Raw genomic sequence first — 20,478 nt, 5'->3', positions numbered from 1 at the left:
ATGTGCAACGTTTTACATGCATTCATTGTTTGTTATTGTCAATGGATGTTCGGGTTGTTACGCAACTTGATGATTGAGTTAAGGACGTGATGTTTCTGAGCGTCCAAGGTCGTCACAGATCAGATATTAGACACACATGATTTCACATAATACAAAAAAACACTCAAAGAACTTAATAAAGACTTTAAAATATATATCGACACCTGCATCAGTACATTAATAACAGACTAAGGCCGCACTCCCACTGTGCGTCCGTCCCGTGCCCCGTGCTTTAGGGTCCTTGTCCCCCCCTCCAGGCCCGTTTGTACTCACACTACCTGGGCCTCGGAGAATGCTTCTTGCTGCCTATACGTCATCACGCCGTAACACGTCACACGCATAGATGACGTCATGGCGATGCGTGGCTTTGTTTCCAGATCTTTCCGTAGACCTCGGAGTTTTTGTGCGTCTTGTCGACTGTTTTTGAATCTTTTCATCGACCAAATCTGCAGTAAACACTCCACCTCCGCATCACACCAACGTGAACCTTTCACCGCCATTGTTTGAAATGTCCGCGCATGGTCCCTCCTTCTTTTTTCTACGTCCCAACAGGCGCACAGGAAATGACCTCAGAACCCCCGTAGGCCTCGTGCTCGTACACGTGCACACGCTCGTGCTCGTACATGTGCAAACGTGCTTTACTAAAGCCCACCTCTCCCAAACGGGCCGTGGACGGGCGCGGAGTGGTTGCACTCACACTGGTCAAACGCACTAGACTTTACCCGTAAAACCTGTTTTGGCGCGGTGCGGAGGGACAGTGTGAGTGCGCCCTTAATGAAGAAATTTTGCTTGAAGTGAATCTGAAACAATGAAGTTTAGCCGTCCTCCTCCAAAAGACTAAAGCTAAAAGCAACAAAACATATTTTCCAGTTTGGAAAGATGAAGTCGGAGCGTCACGTCCCTGACAGATGGAGAGTGTTTCATGTTACAAGCTGCAACGTTTCCAGTTTAAACGACCTCAACTGTCAGAAGAAAAACCACTTTATAAAGCCGCAGTTGTGCGAAGATTTGACTTTATTTGGTTGGTAACTGTCGACAGATGGTCCGTGTGAATGTTGGGAGAGACAGAGAGCTTCAGTTGGCTGCAGCAATCCTCTGCTTCATCCAAAACACAAAAGAAGTCACATAAAAAGTGAAGTTTGCACAGATGATTGTGTTGTTTGTTGCTGTGTTTGTTGGTGAAGGGAGAGCTTCAAATATTTACAGAACACACACCATGTTCTCTGAGATATTCACTCCCTTTGTGCAGAAAATGATGAACGTGCTGAAATAAACACTGCATTAGATGGAGCTAAGTGTTTGGATTCATCATAGTCTGAAATGAAACACATACAAATGATGCTTCTCTCCATAATAATCCTAAATTTAATCACTGGATGCAGCTGATACTTTAAGATATTCATTTTTGGGAATGAGTCCTGACCCCAAGTGAAGGAGTTCAAGTACCTCGGGATCATGTTCACGAGTGAGGGGATGATGGAGCGTGAGTTTGGCCGGAGAATGGGAGCAGCGGGGGCGGAGCTGCAGTCGCTCTACCGCACCATTGTGACCAAAAGAGAGCTGAGGAAGGCAAAGCTCTCGATCTACCGGTCAATCTTCGTTCCTAGCCTCACCTGTGGTCATGAAAGTTGGGTCATGACCGAAAGAACGAGGTCGCGAGTACAAGCGGCCGAAATGGGTTTTCTCAGGAGGGGGTCTGGAGTCTCCCTTAGAGAGAGGGGGAGAAGTTCAGCATCCGTGAGGAACTCGGAGTAGAGCCGCTGCTCCTTTGTGTTGAAAGGAGCCAGTTGAGGTGGTTCAGGATCATCTGGTAAGGATGAACCCTGGGCGCCTCCCTAGGGAGGTGTTCCAGACACGTCCAGCTGGGAGGAGGCCTCGGGGAAGACCCAGGACCAGGTGGAGAGATTAGATCTCCACACTGGCCTGGGAACGCCTCAGGATCCCCCAGTTAGAGCTGGTTAATGTGGCCCGGGAAAGGGAAGTTTGGGGTCCCCTGCTAAAGCTGCTGCCCCTGAGACCTGACCCCGGATAAGCGGATGAAGATGAGAATGAGAGATGAGATTTTTAGTCTGTGAAACAACATGTGGCTACTTTCAGGAAGAGCTTTGGGTTCTGATTTCTGTGTGTGTGTCTGTGTGTGTGTGTGTTACTGATAGACTGATACATCTATATTTGTGTTTTTTACGTGTGTCGTATCGGCCGGTGCGTGCTGCTGCGTTCGCCGACAGTTTTTCCCGTCCTTATTCACAGTCAGGCGTCCACAGGCAGCTCCGTGTGGCTGGAGACGCTTTTTTTAAGTTTAAATTGAGACTCGTAACATTTGTCGTCATCATTGTGTAATTTTTATGATGTAAATTGAGGGAGCAGAAGTATTATGGGCTCCAAATATCTGGCGGTCTGTATCGGTCATTAGGTCCACGCGTATTCGTGTTCCTCACTGTTCAGAGTTTAAAACGGTGACTGCAGAGGGAATCAAACTGTTTTTGAAGCGGTTTGTTTTGGAGGTGATCGTCCTGTAACTCCTCCCAGAGTGTGCAGGGTGAGTGACATCAGAGACGATCTTACGGGCTCTGCGTAGAGTCCGTTTGCGGCAAAGTGATTCAAGGGATGGAAGTGAGTGACAGCTAGCCTCTGGCCCTTACTTCTCCTCCGAGGCTAGTTGTCAGGATTAGCATCATAAGCATGCTAACTCCGTCATCTCGACCTGGACTGCACTCGTTCGTGTGGTGGTGTTTCCATAAGTAACAAGATGGTTTGCTCTTCGATCGACTGTACAAACAGATGGTTTATGAACACACGTGTTAGCTCTGTGATGCTAATTAAATAGCCGCACTTGCACCATGACTTGCAATACAGCCAGCTATCAATGACACATACACTAGATGCTAATCTGGAGCAGCGGGAGGATTCTGAACGTGAGGGTCGGTGTTTTACAGTCTGTGAGCACGGCACTGTGTTGAATATCAATTTAATTCATAGATCATAAATGCTGGCTGCACTTGACTCTTGGAGCCGGTGTAATCTCTGCTAGAGACACACGTTTGCGGTAAAGTGATTCAAGGGATGGAAGGGGTAAGCCGACCACTTTAACTCTCCACTGTTTTGCTGACGATGTACAAATCTATATCCCTTTAAAGTCCAGTAGTAAGTCATTGCAGCTGTTGCTTAGGTGCTTATCAGATGTAAAAGCTTGGATGGACATACGTTTTCTCAACCTTCATGAAAACAAAACTGAGATTATTGAGTTTGGGTGAAATGTTTAATGATTTTGCTGCTGGTTTTACTCCTAACTCCCGCACTCTTGTCAAGAACCTTGGCGTAACACGAGATAGTGCTTTTAAATTTGACAGGAAGTAAATTTCAGAGGTACAAAAGTTTCTCTCATTACATAACAAACTGTGTTGTACCTTTGCGATGTCCAAGTGCTGCTCGTGGCACTGCACGGCGTTGGTGAAGTCTCCCAGCGCTGTATAAACGGCGCCCATGTTGCCCAGCTGGCGAGCCTCGGAGAGCTGGCACTGGGTCTGTCGCGCCAACAGCACACACTGCTTATGGCTCGCCAGCGAGTTGGGGTAGTCACCGATAGCTGTGTACACATGGCCCAGACCGCTGAGAGCATCGGACGCAGCCTGAAACACACACACACACACACACACACACACACACACACACACACACACTGGTGAGTATCCAGAGGAATGACAGCATCCACACCATCCCAGTAAACAACAAACAGTGCACACACACACACACACACACACACACACACACACACACACACACACACACACACACACACACACACACACACACACACACACACACACACACACACACACACACACACACACACACACACACACACACACACACACACACACACACACACACACACACACACACACACACAGCAGGAGCAGCTTTGATTTCTCAGTTTCTCATTGAGCCCCATGTTAAACAGGCCGTTTACACAGCATCATTAAACCTGTTTAAGGACAAAAGAACATTCTAGTCTGTGTGTTTAGATCAGATCTCCATGACAACACTGAGGGGGAGGGGCTAGTTTTTATTTTATTGGAGGTTAAAGTGTATGAATAATTAGGGGCGTGGCCTCTTGAGTGACAGCTAGCCTCTAGCCCTCACTTCTCCTCCGAGGCTAGTTGTCAGGATTAGCATCAGTAGCATGCTAACTCCGTCATCTCGACCTGGACTGCAGTGGTTTGCTCTTCGATCGACTGTACAAACAGATGGTTTAGGACCTCGACAGAGATGCTACGTCCATTTTTTATAGTCTGATGGTACTGGTGTAGCATACACTGTTGTTCACCGCAGATCTTATTTTCTGCATTAATCCAAATGGAAAAGATCACGTTGGTTTCTGTTGGGTGAACCAGGGTGATGCTAACTTCAGGTTTAGCCTCCAAAGATGCGTCACCTCTGCAGAACTTTATCTGTACTTTTACTTCAGTGAGTGATCTGAATACTTCTTCTCCCGTGCTGGACAGTGAGAGGACACTCGGGGTTTAGAGAGAATGTAACATCCCAAATGAAAATGTCATTGGAAGGTAATAGCTCCCATCCCTTTATCTCCGGCTGTGAGAGTCTCCTCCACCTCTCTGAGTCTACCTCACCCTCAGCGCACCACACACTTCTACAGATACTCTGAGTCGTCTCCTGATTTCCAGCAGCGCTCTCCGTGCTAATCACAGGCACCTCTCCAGGCATAACACCATGCAAATCATGATGAGTGTTTCAGCTTAAGTTCACACCGTTGTTGTCTTCCTCAAAAACAAGGCCATGAACACCCACACACACACACACACACACACACACACACACACACACACCAACAAAATACACACTCTCACGTCTGTTTCTCTGATTAGAGAACCGAGAGAAACGCTCGCTGCCTCCCTCGCTTTAGTCATTTGAAACCTGCCGACTCATTTGCTCACTGATCTTAAGGTCGTTGGTATTGATCAGAGGAGTCGTGGGAAATATTCATCAGGTCGAAGGAAGTCTGTTTGAAATTAACCAAGAGAATTAAGACGGGAGCACCACAGTCTGCGTTAACACATCGCTCCTTTATCTCTGTGTGCTGCGTCCAGACGAGCATTAGTATTAAACAGCAGACATACACTGTTAACCTCCTACAGCACTACTATTGTATTGTGCAATACAAACAGTTAAACAGTTTGTTGCACACACTGATAATAAAGGTTTTCTTGAATCTGATATGGTTCATTAGTTGGATGGATTTCTACATTTTATGCCATGAAACAGGACGTGTATAAAATAGTCCCTCTGGCAGTTGTGATGTGGGGACATTCACTGGCACAGCAATAAAGAGGGAATTTACACATGAATTTCATGCATAAACATTTCTGTCTGCTGCAGGATGATGAAGCCTCCGCTGCACCATCATCGGTTCATGAACGGCATTAAATTACGTCCGTCTGCAGTCGACGGCACAGCTGCAGCACCTGTCCCCCCCCCACAAACCACAGAAGAATAAATAACAGATATTTAGGAGTCAGGGCAGAGCATGCTTCGATGTCAGAAGCTACATCTGTGCAAAGTCATGAATTCACTTTGCTCTGACACTAAGGGCGCACTCCCACTGTTCCTCCGTCCCGTGCCCCGTGCTTTAGGGTCACTCCACCTCCGCATCACACCAACGTGAACCTTTCGCCGCCTTTGTTTTAAATGTCCGCGCATGGTCCCTCCTTCTTTTTTCTACGTCCCAATAGGCGCACAGGAAATGACCTCAGAACCGCCGTAGGCCTCGTGCTCGTACACGTGCAAACGTGCTTTACTAAAGCCCACCTCTCTCAGACGGCCCGTGGACGGCAAGCGTGCCGCAGCTAGACGCAGAGTGGTTGCACTCACACTGGTCAAACGAACGAGGCTTTACCCCGTAAAACCTGTTTTGGCCCAGTGCGGAAGGACAGTGTGAGTGCGCCCTAAGAGCGCCACAGCTAGAACGTGGAGCCGAGGAGCATTCAGGAGCATAGTATGTCGTATAAACGGGAGAATGAGCAGGAGAACAGGTCTGTGCTCAGGCAGATGATCACCTGTTAAGACTGTGTGGGAATTCAATCCAATACATGGAATGTGAATAAGCACGTTATGTCAAATTGTGTAATTTCCTGGTTTTGCATTCGTTGGTCGTCCACCAGTTTTCCCCCCAAAGATTGTTAGCATCCTGACGGAGTCTTCCCTATGTTCCCCGGCCGCATTAATTCAGCATTTTGTCAGGGTTAGGGGTTACGGTTAGGGTGAGGGTTAGGGGTTACGGTTTGGGTGAGGGTCAGGGGTTACGGTTAGGGTCAGGGGGTAGTGTGAGGGTCTACGTAGACCTATTTACCAGGAAATTCGGCACTGATTGCGGAACAAATAACAGACCGGGGAAGATTGGACCCCCGGTCACATACAAAGCTGACATCCTGACAATCTCAGAACCCATCGGGGGCAACGAATAATATTTCTGGGGTTTGGGAGAAGAGAGCAGATGTCCGGATAACAAATAACGGATCTGGACACCAAGCCTTCCCTACGACAGTAAAAGGAGCCAAGCTAGCACGAGAAGTGTTGGCTGTAGTGACATCAGAATCACAAATGAATTGATCACAAGCGGGAGTGAATCCAAAACCCTGCTTCTGCGCGGCACATGTGCAGCCAGAGAGCCGCCGCTCCGCCCTCGCTCAGCACGCACGGCAGACATCTCAGACTCAAACAATTCATTGATTACCCAAACACATCCGGCTGTTAGCGACTCTCCTGGATTTCACCCGTTGAACTGTCTCGATGGCTTCTTTGATGGAAACATGTCACTGCAGAAAAAGACCCTGGGACGAGTTTGCGCCTGAATTACGCTTTAAGCAGCTGATTGGAAAAATGAAAACATGAGGAAAAAAGGCCAATCTGAAAGTCACAAGAAACCCGTTGAGCCGTGATAATGAATGTGTTGAACGCAACTTCTACCTGTGAACACAGTGTGATGCATTTATTAATAGAGCCTGTCCTGAGGAGGATGAACCGGGAGAATCATCTCCTCCATGTAATCACACTGACAGTAATGAAGTGCTCTGTGAACACACACACACACACACACACACACACACACACACACACAGACACACACACACACACACACACACACACACACACACACACACACACACTCCTGAATTAAAATATGACTTTGACCTTTCAAAGCAGGCGATGAGGGAGGGCGGAGAACACGTCAGAGACTATAATGAAATGTTTGCAGGTTTGAAGAACGTGAGAGAGAGGGAGAAGAAGAAGAAGCTGTGAATTATTAAAGAGGAGTTATCAGCACGTCCGATACTCATTTAAATCTCGTTCTCTGTGATTCAGACCAGCGTGTTCTTCAGCGCACACGTGACAGCGAGCCTTCAAAGCAGAAATGATAGAAAAAGGCACAAACGGATTTATTTAATGTTGAAGGAGAACATATAAAAAAAACCTTCCTGCGGCCGTTTTAACCCTTTCTTTTCACGTGTTTAGCACTTTACCATTTCTCGGGTGTATCGGGCGTGAGGCGGGGTCCACCCTGGACAGGACGCCAGTCTATCACAGGACACATAGAGACAAACAGAGACACACAACCATTCACACCTACGGGTGATTTAGAGTCATCAATGAACCGAACACCTGCACGTCTTTGGACTGTGGGAGGAAACCGATGAACCCGGAGAAAACCCACGCAGACACGGGGAGAACATGCAGACTCCACACAGAAGGGCCCCAGCAGGGATTCGAACCACCTTCTCGCTGAGAGGCGACAGTGCTAAACACTATTCCACCATGTAGCCCAATAAGTAACATAAGTAACGTATTTCCCTCTGAGACTTAGTGGGGTATAAAGTATAAAGTTGCATTAAATGGAAATACCACTAAAGGTTAAGTACCAGTACCATAACATTGTACTGTATTTAGTTACTTCCCACCACTGAAATCTGTACGTATGTTCATAAAATAATGATAAATCAAGCGTTCATGAATAAATAAGACACACAGCGACGCCGCGTCCCTTTAAACCGGAGCGCTAACGAACGCTGAGACCCAAAAAACAGCCAAACTGACCTTTAGTGGAATTTACCTGCTAATTAAAACCAGGAGGAACTGCTCTTTTCATTTCTGTTCATGTGTCTACGTGTGCGTGTGTGTGTGTGTGTGTGTGTGTGTGTGTGTGTGTGTGTGTGTGTGTGTGTGTGTGTGTGTGTGTGTGTGTGTGTGTGTGTGTGCGTTTATGGTTTTGTGTGTTTGTGTGTGTGTGTTTGCCGACTGAAATCCCAATTCCCAGCAAAGTGATGAGTGTAAACACATAAAATCCAGTTGACACATCTCTGAGGCGGGAGAGGGAGATTTAATAAATGACGAGGAGGCCTCTGTGTGTACAGTCAACCGGCCAGACGACTGTTTGATTTCCCTCAAGGACACAATGTTTCCCCCGCACCAGAAAACACACCGAAAAATCCAATCAAGTTGTGTCTGAGCCTGTGAGCCGGCACACCGTATTATATATATGTGTGTGTGTGTGTGTGTGTGCTGTTTACGTCTGTTGGTATAAATGTAAGGGAATGATGTAGCCGCTGACAACCCTTGTTATTTCGACGCTAACGTGCACAACCTGTTGTTATTATCTTTCTATAATGCTGCAGATGAGTCTCATTAGGGCGTCTGAGTCTGCGTCAGCAGGGAGAAGCTCTCTGACTCTAAATGTGAGTGTGAATCTGAAGAGGAGCGATGAGCAGAGACAGAGCTGCGTCCTCTGCTGTGCTCCGTAAACTGTCCAGGAAGGAGAAAGAGTGCAGGAGGGATAGAAAGGAGACGCTCGATCACCCCCGAAATATGGGCTTTTCACCCTCAGAGTGGGGAACAGAGAGAAACGAGTTCCCCTCCTGCGTCGGGGGGAGCTGACAGATCCCAGTTAACTTGGTTCATGTTGGTCTGAGGGCGCAATCCAACTGTGCCTCCGTCCCGTGCCCCGTGCTTTAGGGTCCTTGTCCCCCCCTCCAGGCCCGTTTGTACTCACACTACCTGGGCCTCGGAGAATGCTTCTTGCTGCCTATACGTCATCACGCCGTAACACGTCACACGCATTGATGACGTCATGGCGATGCGTGGCTTTGTTTCCAGATCTTTCCGTAGACCTCTGAGTTTTTGTGCGTCTTGTCGACTGTTTTTGAATCTTTTCATCGACCAAATCTGCAGTAAACACTCCACCTCCGCATCACACCAACGTGAACCTTTCACCGCCATTGTTTGAAATGTCCGTGCATGGTCCCTCCTTCTATTGTCTATGTCAGAACGCTCGTGCTCGTACACGTGCAAACGTGCTTTACTAAAGCCCACCTCTCTCAGACGGGCCGTGGACGGCCAGCTGGCCGCAGTTATGCGCGGAGCGGTTGCACTCACACTGCTCAAACGCACTAGGCCTTAGCCGAAAAACCTGTTTTGGCCCGATGCGGAAGGACAGTGTGAGTGCGCCCTGAGAGTACGCAGAGGTGAGAAAGGTGAAGAGTTTGTTCTTAGGCGCGTTTCCATTGGGGTAAAATACGGCTGCGGGTAAAGTTGCAACGCACGCCCTCTCAAAAGGCCGCTCACTCGTCGTGTTTCTATCCCTTTAGCTTTGGTGTGTAGCTGCTGATGCAGGTCAACACAGTCCCTTTACTCTTCTCATGCTGCTGCAGAGGTTTGCTGTTATTTTCAGCAGCATTAGTGGTTAAAAAAGACCTTTGAATGCCTTCAGCGTGCTGCCCCGATTTAATCACTGTTAGCCACGTCCGGCTGTTAGCGACTCTTCCGGGTCTGCATGGAGTGCATTTGCAGAAAAAGACCTAAAAAAAGATGATTTCACGCGGGAATTTCACTTTCAGGGCGACACGGTGATGTGGAGGTCAGCACTGTCGCCTCACAACAAGAGGGTTTGTGCCGAATCCCGGCTGGGGCCCTTCAGGTGGAGTTTGCATGTTGTCCCCGTGTCTGCGTGGGTTTTCTCCGGGTTCTCCGGTTTCCTCCCACAGTCCAAAGACGTGCAGGTGTTCGGTTCATTGATGACTCTAAATCACCCGTAGGTGTGAATGGTTGTCTGTCTCTGTTCGTCTCTATGTGTCCTGTGATAGACTGGCGTCCTGTCCAGGGTGGACCCCGCCTCACGCCCCATGTCAGCTGGGATCGGCTCCAGCCCCCCCCCGCGACCCCGACAGGGACAAGAGGTTGAAGATGAATTTCACTTTCAATAAAAATTGGAAGAACACGATAATATAAAAGTGTTATGTCGGCCAAAGGGTTGACAGTAAAAGGAGCCAAGCTAGCGCCAGAAGTGTTGGCTGCTTTTCCACGGCATGTGTGCAGCCAGAGAGCCGCCGCTCCGCCCTCGGACGTCTCAGACCCAAGCGATTCATTGATTACCCAAATTGTTGCTTATTCATTTCCTGTCAACAGGCTGAGTGTTTTAATTACAGAGCAGCTGCACTGAACTGAATTCTATTCTATTATAAAGGTGTCGCCTTCTCGTCCGCGTGTTCGCCCCCGTGGGTTAAACATTGGCTCTCTGCGGGCGGCGGGGTCTTTGTTTGGAAGCACGCCGTCTGGAAACACTCAAATCTAAACACGTGCAGCGCAGCAAAGCAAACACACAGCGGGAGATATGGATTTCAGCTGATGACCGTGTTTGGGTGGCCTCAGGCTGTGCACCTGTGGAGGAGCGGCTCAATAATCCGTCTGTCAACAACACGGACATTTAAAGTCCCCGCAGAAGCACACACACACACACACACACACACACACACACACACACTCAGATGGAGGAAGCGTTTGGATACTGAGATTCATGACAGAGCTGATGCGACGGAGCAGGAAGCTGCTGCAGAAACACACGCCGACACGTTGGATCCCTGTTAGTCACTCACCGCCTCGCCTAAAATGAACTTACCAAAGCCTCATTCATCTTACTGACAGCTGTTCAATCCGCCTCGCCACATCCAGGATGCAATCACACGCTATTAAGTGACCGTGCGCGCGTGTGTGTGTGTGCGTGTGTGTGCGTGTGAGCGTAATATCGAGCCGCTGGTGTGTGAGGGTCCAGCGGAGCAACATTACAGTGTTGTAATAAAGCTGTACATTAGAAACATCTTATCGAGTTTACAGCTAGGAGATATAAAAGAATAATAAGCAGTCCAATATTTTAGATACGGCAATAACAAAATTAATCTAAACATATCGAGTGTGACTGGAGACATGAAGGGTCTGAAGGAGTCGTACAACCATGGATGGATTACTGAACGGGCTGACCGCGCACAGGCCCAGGGGCCCACAGGCCCAGGGGCCCACAGGGTCAGGGGCCCACAGGGTCGGTCAGGGGCCTTAATCACAAAATTTTGCTGAAAAGACCCCCAAAACAATCACAAATAGATGCTACATGACCACAAACACACAAAAAACAACTACAAACGACCCGTGAATGACTACAGAGATGCAAAATGAGCACGAACACACAAAAAACAACTACAAACGACCCGTAAATGACTACAGAGATGCAAAATGAGCACGAACACACAAAAAACAACTACAAACAACCCGTAAATGACTACAGAGATGCAAAATGAGCACGAACACACAAAAAACAACTACAAACGACCCGTAAATGACTACAGAGATGCAAAATGAGCACGAACACACAAAAAACAACTACAAACGACCCCAAAACGACTACAAACGATGCAAAATGAGCCCGAACACACAAAAAACAACTACAAACGACCCGTAAATGACCACAGAGATGCAAAATGAGCACAAACACACAAAAAACAACTACAAACGACCCGTAAATGACAACAGAGATGCAAAATGAGCACAAACACACAAAAAAACAACTACAAACGACCCGTGAATGACTACAGAGATGCAAAATGAGCACGAACACACAAAAAACAACTACAAACGACCTGTAAATGACTACAGAGATGCAAAATGAGCACGAACACACAAAAACCAACTACAAACGACCTGTAAATGACTACAGAGATGCAAAATGAGCATGAACACACAAAAACCAACTACAAACGACCCGTAAATGACTACAGAGATGCAAAATGAGCATGAACACACAAAAAACAACTACAAACGACCTGTAAATGACTACAGAGATGCAAAATGAGCACGGACACACAAAAAACAACTACAAACGATGCAAAATGAGCACAAACACACAAAAAACAACTACAAACGACCTCAAAACGACTACAAACGATGCAAAATGAGCACGAACACACAAAAAACAACTGCAAACGACCTCAAAACGACTACAAACGATGCAAAATGAGCACGAACACACAAAAAACAACTACAAACGACCCGTAAATGACTACAGAGATGCAAAATGAGCACGAACACACAATAATTAACAATAGAAATAATCATTAGGTGCAGCCCTAATAAAATAAAATAACATACTATATTATAATAAAAGACAAGATTGTATTCATGTCATCTTCACCACTCAAACAGAAAAATGAATTTGAATACAGAGGAATTCTCTGACACACATGAATGAACAAGATCGAAGAACAGCCGGCATCAAACGTTATTGATTAACACACACACACACACACACACACACACACACACACTTCTCTTACAATATTAAAGACACAATAAAATATTCCACAGGCGCAGAATCAAGAAGTTGAATTAAATATTAAAGCCACGACACAATGTTGTATGTAAGATACTCTCATACTGTATGTACACACACACACACACACACACGCACACACACTCATATGGGAGCAGTTAAAACGAAGATAAACACACACAAACAACCTGACAGCTTCACTCTGTGTTTTGAGACACAGGGGAGCCACAGTGTAATCTGCAACAGCCGTCTAATTAACTCTGGTTTTACCAAACTGTCAAAAGTGTTTGAGGAGAAAGCCGGTGAGTTTTTAGCTGCGGCCCGAGGCGAAGAAGACGAAGAGGAAGACGAAGAAGAAGACGAAGAAGAAGAAGAAGAAGAAGAAGAGCCAAACATGCAAGAGATAGGACCCAACCTGCAGTTTGTCTTTGTGATCTCTAGAGATTCACGGTGTTGGATGAACTGCTGACACGTCACATTAAATATAAACTGTCGACTCACGAGTACAGCTCACGTCAGGAAGGCAAGTAAACGTCCTCAGCAAAGAATCAAGACTCACACCCACATGCTGTATAGAGTGGACGTATCCATGGTGACGTCACCTGTTGTTTCGTGGTCGTTCTAAAGCCTAGACTTTGACATTTTGGCCGGCGCCATCTTGGTCTTTTGGAGCCAGAAGTGACCATATTTGGATGAGAAGCTAAATGCTAAGTTACCAGCTAACACCAGCACCAGATCAATCACAAGAAAGCTCCACCTTGAAGCATCCCCTGCTTTATGGTCTGTTTGACTCTAACTAGGACCAGCATCATCAGAGAGAATGCAGCTTTAAGTGGAGTCTCCTCCGGCTGGACATTAGAGAGAATGCAGCTTTAAGTGGAGTCTCCTCCTGCTGGACATTAGAGAGAATGCAGCTTTAAGTGGAGTCTCCTCCTGCTGGACATTAGAGAGAATGCAGCTTTAAGTGGAGTCTCCCTCTGCTAGACATTAGAGAGAATGCAGCTTTAAGTGGAGTCTCCTCCGGCTGGACATTAGAGAGAATGCAGCTTTAAGTGGAGTCTCCTCCTGCTGGACATTAGAGAGACTGCAGCTTTAAGTGGAGTCTCCTCCTGCTGGACATTAGAGAGAATGCAGCTTTAAGTGGAGTCACCTCCTGCTGGACATTAGAGAGAATGCAGCTTTAAGTGGAGTCTCCTCCTGCTGGACATTAGAGAGAATGCAGTTTTAAGTGGAGTCTCCCTCTGCTGGACATTAGAGAGAATGCAGCTTTAAGTGGAGTCTCCTCCGGCTGGACATTAGAGAGAATGCAGCTTTAAGTGGAGTCTCCTCCTGCTGGACATTAGAGAGAATGCAGCTTTAAGTGGAGTCTCCTCCTGCTGGACATTAGAGAGAATGCAGCTTTAAGTGGAGTCTCCCTCTGCTAGACATTAGAGAGAATGCAGCTTTAAGTGGAGTCTCCTCCTGCTGGACATTAGAGAGAATGCAGCTTTAAGTGGAGTCTCCTCCGGCTGGACATTAGAGAGAATGCAGCTTTAAGTGGAGTCTCCTCCTGCTGGACATTAGAGAGAATGCAGCTTTAAGTGGAGTCTCCTCCTGCTGGACATTAGAGAGAATGCAGCTTTAAGTGGAGTCTCCTCCTGCTGGACATTAGAGAGAATGCAGCTTTAAGTCGAGTCTCCTCCTGCTGGACATTAGAGAGAATGCAGCTTTAAGTGGAGTCTCCCCCTGCTGGACATTAGAGAGAATGCAGCTTTAAGTGGAGTCTCCTCCTGCTGGACATTAGAGAGAATGCAGCTTTAAGTGGAGTCTCCTCCTGCTGGACATTAGAGAGAATGCAGCTTTAAGTGGAGTCTCCCCCTGCTGGACATTAGAGAGAATGCAGCTTTAAGTGGAGTCTCCTCCTGCTGGACATTAGAGAGAATGCAGCTTTAAGTGGAGTCTCCTCCTGCTGGACATTAGAGAGAATGCAGCTTTAAGTGGAGTCTCCTCCTGCTGGACATTAGAGAGAGTGCAGCTTTAAGTGGAGTCTCCCCCTGCTGGACATTAGAGAGAATGCAGCTTTAAGTGGAGTCTCCTCCTGCTGGACATTAGAGAGAATGCAGCTTTAAGTGGAGTCTCCCCCTGCTGGACATTAGAGAGAATGCAGCTTTAAGTGGAGTCTCCTCCTGCTGGACATTAGAGAGAATGCAGCTTTAAGTGGAGTCTCCTCCTGCTGGACATTAGAGAGAATGCAGCTTTAAGTGGAGTCTCCTCCTGCTGGACATTAGAGAGAATGCAGCTTTAAGTGGAGTCTCCTCCTGCTGGACATTAGAGAGAATGCAGCTTTAAGTGGAGTCTCCTCCTGCTGGACATTAGAGAGAATGCAGCTTTAAGTGGAGTCTCCTCCTGCTGGACATTAGAGAGAATGCAGCTTTAAGTCGAGTCTCCTCCTGCTGGACATTAGAGAGAACGCAGCTTTAAGTGGAGTCTCCTCCTGCTGGACATTAGAGAGAATGCAGCTTTAAGTGGAGTCTCCTCCTCCTGGACATTAGAGAGAATGCAGCTTTAAGTGGAGTCTCCTCCTGCTGGACATTAGAGAGAATGCAGCTTTAAGTGGAGTCTCCCCCATACACACATACTGGTCCCCCGTAGACTTCAGCTTTATTCAGTGGAGGTGTGAGTTGCACTTGAACCGTGACATGTGCTATCGTATGAATAAACATGAGCACACTCTCAGACGGGCGTGCAGACGTACCTCTCTGTCCTTGAGCTTCATGGCCAGCACCAGTTGGTTCCTGTGATTGGCCAGGGCTTCTCTGTAACTGCCTTTGGAGAAGAGGGCAGAGCCGAGGTTCCCATGAGCGCGGCATTCACCCGACTGGTCACCTGCGGACGAGACGGAGACACATGACGCTCACGTTCCCATCACTGTCCGTTCACACTGCATCTCAGCGCTGTTTCCAGTTCCATACCTAAAGTCTTGGTCACCTCCAGGTCCTGCTGCATGTAGGCCATGCTCTTCTCCGCGTTGCCTAAAGACCAGTAGGCCGAGCTCAGGGCCGAGAAGACGGAGCCGCGCAGCTTTAGCGAACACGTGCCGATCTTCAGCCCGGCCTCCAGCACCACGACGGAGGCGCCGTGGAAACTGTGGGTGAGCAGCTCCTGACCGATGACGGACACGACCACGAACGGGCTCTTGTCCAGCTTCATCTTCTGCAGCTGCTGATAGGTCGGCTCAAGGGAGTCTGTGGGGGGAGAAACAAAAACACAAAGGCACAAAGAGGTTACAAACATTCATGATGGCAAAAATCATTATCGTGAAAAACTCTTATCATGCTACTGCAGAGGTTTGCTGTTATTTGAGCAGTATTAGTGGATAAAAAGGTGTTTTTGGATGAACTTCAACGGGTCTGAGGGTCGGACCCAACGCTGGAAAATGAAGCCTCAAGACTCAAAATGACTAAAATAGATGCTAAAGAACTACAAAGAGACTCAAAATGACTAAAATAGATGCAAAAGAACTACAAAGAGACTCAAAATGACTAAAATAGATGCAAAAGAACTACAAAGAGACTCAAAATGACTGAAAATAGATGCTAAACAACTACAAAGAGACTCAAAATGACTGAAATAGATGTAAAAGAACTACAAAGAGACTCAAAATGACTAAAAATAGATGCAAAAGAACTACAAAGAGACTCAAAATGACTTAAAATAGATGCAAAAGAACTACAAAGTGACTCAAAATGACTAAAATAGATGTAAAACAACTACAAAGAGACTTAAAATGACTAAAAATAGATGCAAAACAACTACAAAGTGACTCAAAATGACTTAAATAGATGTAAAAGAACTTCAAAGAGACTCAAAATGACTAAAATAGATGCAAAAGAACTACAAAGAGACTCAAAATGACTGAAATAGATGCAAAACAACTACAAAGTGACCTAAAATGACTGAAAATAGATGCTAAACAACTACAAAGTGACCCAAAGTGACTGAAAATAGATGCTAAACAACTACAAAGTGACTCAAAATGACTGAAATAGATGTAAAAGAACTACAAAGAGACTCAAAATGACTAAAAATCGATGCAAAAGAACTTCAAAGTGACTCAAAATGACTAAAATAGATGCAAAAGAACTTCAAAGAGACTCAAAATGACTAAAATAGATGCAAAAGAACTTCAAAGAGACTCAAAATGACTAAAATAGATGCAAAAGAAGCCGCACACATCCAGGCAAAGAGATTATCACACATTTGGCAGGGCACGGATTTGAATTATTTCCTTAAAAGTTATTATTCATAGCAGAATTACAAATGTTACAGTACAAAATAACAAATGGCAGGCTTCTCTACTATACTGACCACTGCTCAAGGACACCGCGGTACTCTCTGGAGGAGCCAGGGATCGAACCAGCAACCTTCTGATCTGTCACAGATGCCAAAACAGTCCAACACAGGGTCGTGTTTAGCTGCACTTTATGCAAATGAGATGAGCTGCAGCTGCTCTCATCTGCACGTGCATTCTGGGTAAATAGCACGCTAAATTGGAAAGTTGATGTAGAAGCATGTTGGGCCTCTCGCTAACGCTGATTGGAGGCCGGCTTTGCAAACATCCCCCGGTGAGAAGTGGAAGGATCGGCTCTACTTTTTAACCACTCGGCTGGCTGATGCCTCCCAGCACCTCGTCCTATGTAACAAAAAAAGACATCAGCAGCCCAACAGGAGACGGATGACCCAGAGGAGGGCCCCTCTCCCATGCTGTTAATCCCGCAGCCCCCCCTGTGCTTACTGGCCTCCTACACGGTCCAACGTGCCGCCCTCACTCCTGCTTCCTCGAGCGTGACAACTCCCGGTTTACACTTGATACTCGGCGTCTCGGCTTTGAGGCTCGCTTATCTTTGAAGCTCACGGGAGATGGAGTTTTTTTGGGAGGTCGTGGCCCCTGGAGAGCAGAACAAGCTCCCGCGGTGCATCAGGTCTGCACGGTGACGCTTTGCGGTCGTCGGGGCCACTGATCGCAGCACAAACTGATACTAAAGAGCGGTTTCATTACACCTCCTGCGCTCTTTCCCTCAACGCTGCTGCTGGTCAGTTACCGATGGTCTTGTCCTCGATACGCCTGGTCTGTCTGGTTCGACATGCTCTACCTCAAAGGGAGATATTGTGGATAATATGCTCTCCGGTGTGCGAGCAGATGCAAATAAAACTCCACGTGCGCAGACATTTGCTGTAGCTTGCCAAGTAGAAGGCTTTTCCCCAAGAAGCCTCGCTCTCGTTCGGATACAGCTGAAGGGCAAAAACATAATCCTGTGCCGACTCAAGCCTGCAAACCTTTCTTGATTGCATGCACTTTTCCTTCATTTTCTCACAGTGTCGAGACCTGCACATTAAAGTGCTCTGTGAACTGTGCGGCGGGTAGATCGATGACACACAGGAATCCACCGCGTAAATATTTGATCAGAAAGCAGATTCATGCAAATACACACGGTAGCAAAACGGACCCTTTGGCCGCTCTCAGCTCTTTGCATTAAGCATGTTTGGAAGATTCATTCATTCATTCATTTTCAACCGCTTGTCCCTATCGGGGTCGCGGGGGGGCTGGAGCCGATCCCAGCTGACATCGGGCGTGAGGCGGGGTCCACCCTGGACAGGACGCCAGTCTATCACAGGACACATAGAGACGAACAGAGACAGACAACCATTCACACCTACGGGTGATTTAGAGTCATCAATGAACCCAACACCTGCACGTCTTTGGACTGTGGGAGGAAACCGGAGAACCCGGAGAAAACCCACGCAGACACGGGGACAACATGCTAACTCCACACAGAAGGGCCCCAGCCAGGATTCGAACCGGGAACCCTCTTGTTGTGAGGCGACTGCACTCATCAAATAATCCATGGAGACAGTTTTTTACTGTTAACGGAGAAACCCGGGGGAGTCTCTGACAGCCGAATGCAGCTAAAACAGATTAGCTCGGGCAGCGCGGTGAAGGCATTCAAAGGTCTTTTTTAACCACTAATGCTGCTGAAAATAACAGCAAACCTCTGCAGCAGCATGAGAAGAGTAAAGTGTGTTGACCTGCATCAGCAGCTACACACCAAAGCTAAAGGGATAGAAACACGGTGAGTGAGCGGCGTTTTGAGAAGGCGTGCGTTGCAACTTTACCAGCAGCCGTATTTTACCCCAATGGAAACGCGCCTAAGAACAAACTCTTCACCTTTCCCCTCTCTCTGTGTGTCCTTTCTCACCTCAGACCAACATGAACCGAGTTAACTGGGATCTGTCAGCTCCCCCTGACGCAGGAGGGGAACTCGTTTCTCTCTTTACCCCACTCTGAGGGTGAAAAGCCCATATTTCGGGGGTGATCGAGCGTCCCCAGCCGGGATTCGAACCAGGAACCCTCTCTCTGTGAGACGACAGTGCTAACCACCACATCACCATGTCGCTCTTGGAAGATTGAAATGCACACATCAAAAATGCGATCCTTTATGACTTAATGGGTTCTCTCTCAAACATGAAACCTATCTTAATTAGTACGTGCTGCTAATCCGACCTCCTGCCTCTCTGAGCCTCTCATGACTCATAACTCCTTCTGATATGTCGCTAAATTTAAAACTAAATAATGTTAGGTCTCAATTTCATGTCATTTGGATCTGGACACTCTAATGCCATGTTAACATTAAAAGATGCATTGTCTTCGTGTCATTTTCACATTGAAATTGGATCTAATAGACTCTAGTATTAATAAACTCAACCACAAAAATATTCCTCTTCTCTACGGAGCATTGCAGCGTCTTTCAACTCATGGGGCTCAATGAGAAACTGCTCTGTTATGAAACCTGCCCCTAGTGGACACTCAGGGAACTGACGCTGACAGAGCTTCCTGATTGACTGTTGTGGGGGCACTCTTCAGTATAATGGAGCCTGTTGCTCTGCCTCCAAATGGCAAACAAATTAAATTAATCCAGGTTAAAGTTCATGCCAGTTTTCCCCTTTTGTAACGTGACAAAAAATAATTATATTATGTAAATATATGACTATAAAACATAACTAATAATCAAGAGTCTGGAATCCAATCTGTACTGTGATCAGGGCCGCAAAAAAAACCGTTTTGCTATTTGTTCGTATTTCCACATTAGCGGCCTGAGTACAGAGAGCGACCCAGACAGCACTAACAGAATCTCTCTCTCTCTCTCTCTCTCTCAACGAGCAGGCGAACACGCGTTCTCCGGACGGCTCTGTGTGTCTGCGTTCGCCTCGTTCCTCTCTAAAGAAAACTCCTCTTCACCCCTCAGGTCTGCAGCACTACGACGACCTGAAGCAGCCGGTCACTAAGGCGGAGTGATCGTGGAGGACACCGTCGTGTCCGTGTCACCAGGGGCAACAGTTACTCTGATTGGAGGATTCAGGAGGTAAAACGCTCTTTAAAATACCTGCGAAAGGTTTAATGAAGACATTTAAATGGTTTGACTGCACCTTCATCTTGTTTGTTTGGTTTTAAATTCACTTCAGACTTTAACGTGAGCGCCTCTGACTGAACTTTACACCTCATGGAAGGATGCAAAGACCTGTCGACGGTCCCTCCTCCTCTGGTCTCAGGTGAGTAACACAAGGTGAGGATCTGCTTCTCGTTGGGTGTGAACGCAGCAGGAGGATTCAAGCCGCGGCGTGAATGCTGATGAGTCCAATCTCCCCTGACACTGTCTGACCGACTCACTCTTTTCAATTTCAACCTCTGAGTTTCTGTTTCTCCTGACGTGCTTGTTTTTATGTATTTTCTACATCTC

At 47.0% G+C, this 20,478-nt stretch overlaps 1 protein-coding gene across 1 annotated transcript in view; it reads right to left on the bottom strand.

Moving 5' to 3' along the window:
* ttc28 (tetratricopeptide repeat domain 28) overlaps positions 1–20,478 on the bottom strand; it is a 120,460-nt gene that overhangs the window by 38,570 nt on the left and 61,412 nt on the right. The window contains exons 4-6 of the mRNA XM_083929594.1: positions 15,655–15,927; positions 15,438–15,568; positions 3,447–3,668 (exon numbers count right to left, since the gene is read on the bottom strand). Of these exons, the coding sequence (XP_083785720.1) occupies positions 3,447–3,668; positions 15,438–15,568; positions 15,655–15,927 (626 nt within the window). The remainder of the gene's footprint in view (positions 1–3,446; positions 3,669–15,437; positions 15,569–15,654; positions 15,928–20,478) is intronic.

This window comes from Echiichthys vipera (assembly GCF_963691815.1).
Source record: "Echiichthys vipera genome assembly, chromosome: 16".
Lineage (NCBI taxonomy): Eukaryota > Metazoa > Chordata > Actinopteri > Perciformes > Trachinidae > Echiichthys > Echiichthys vipera.
Note: the sequence above shows the minus strand (reverse complement) of the source record. Positions and strands in the feature narration are given on the sequence as shown.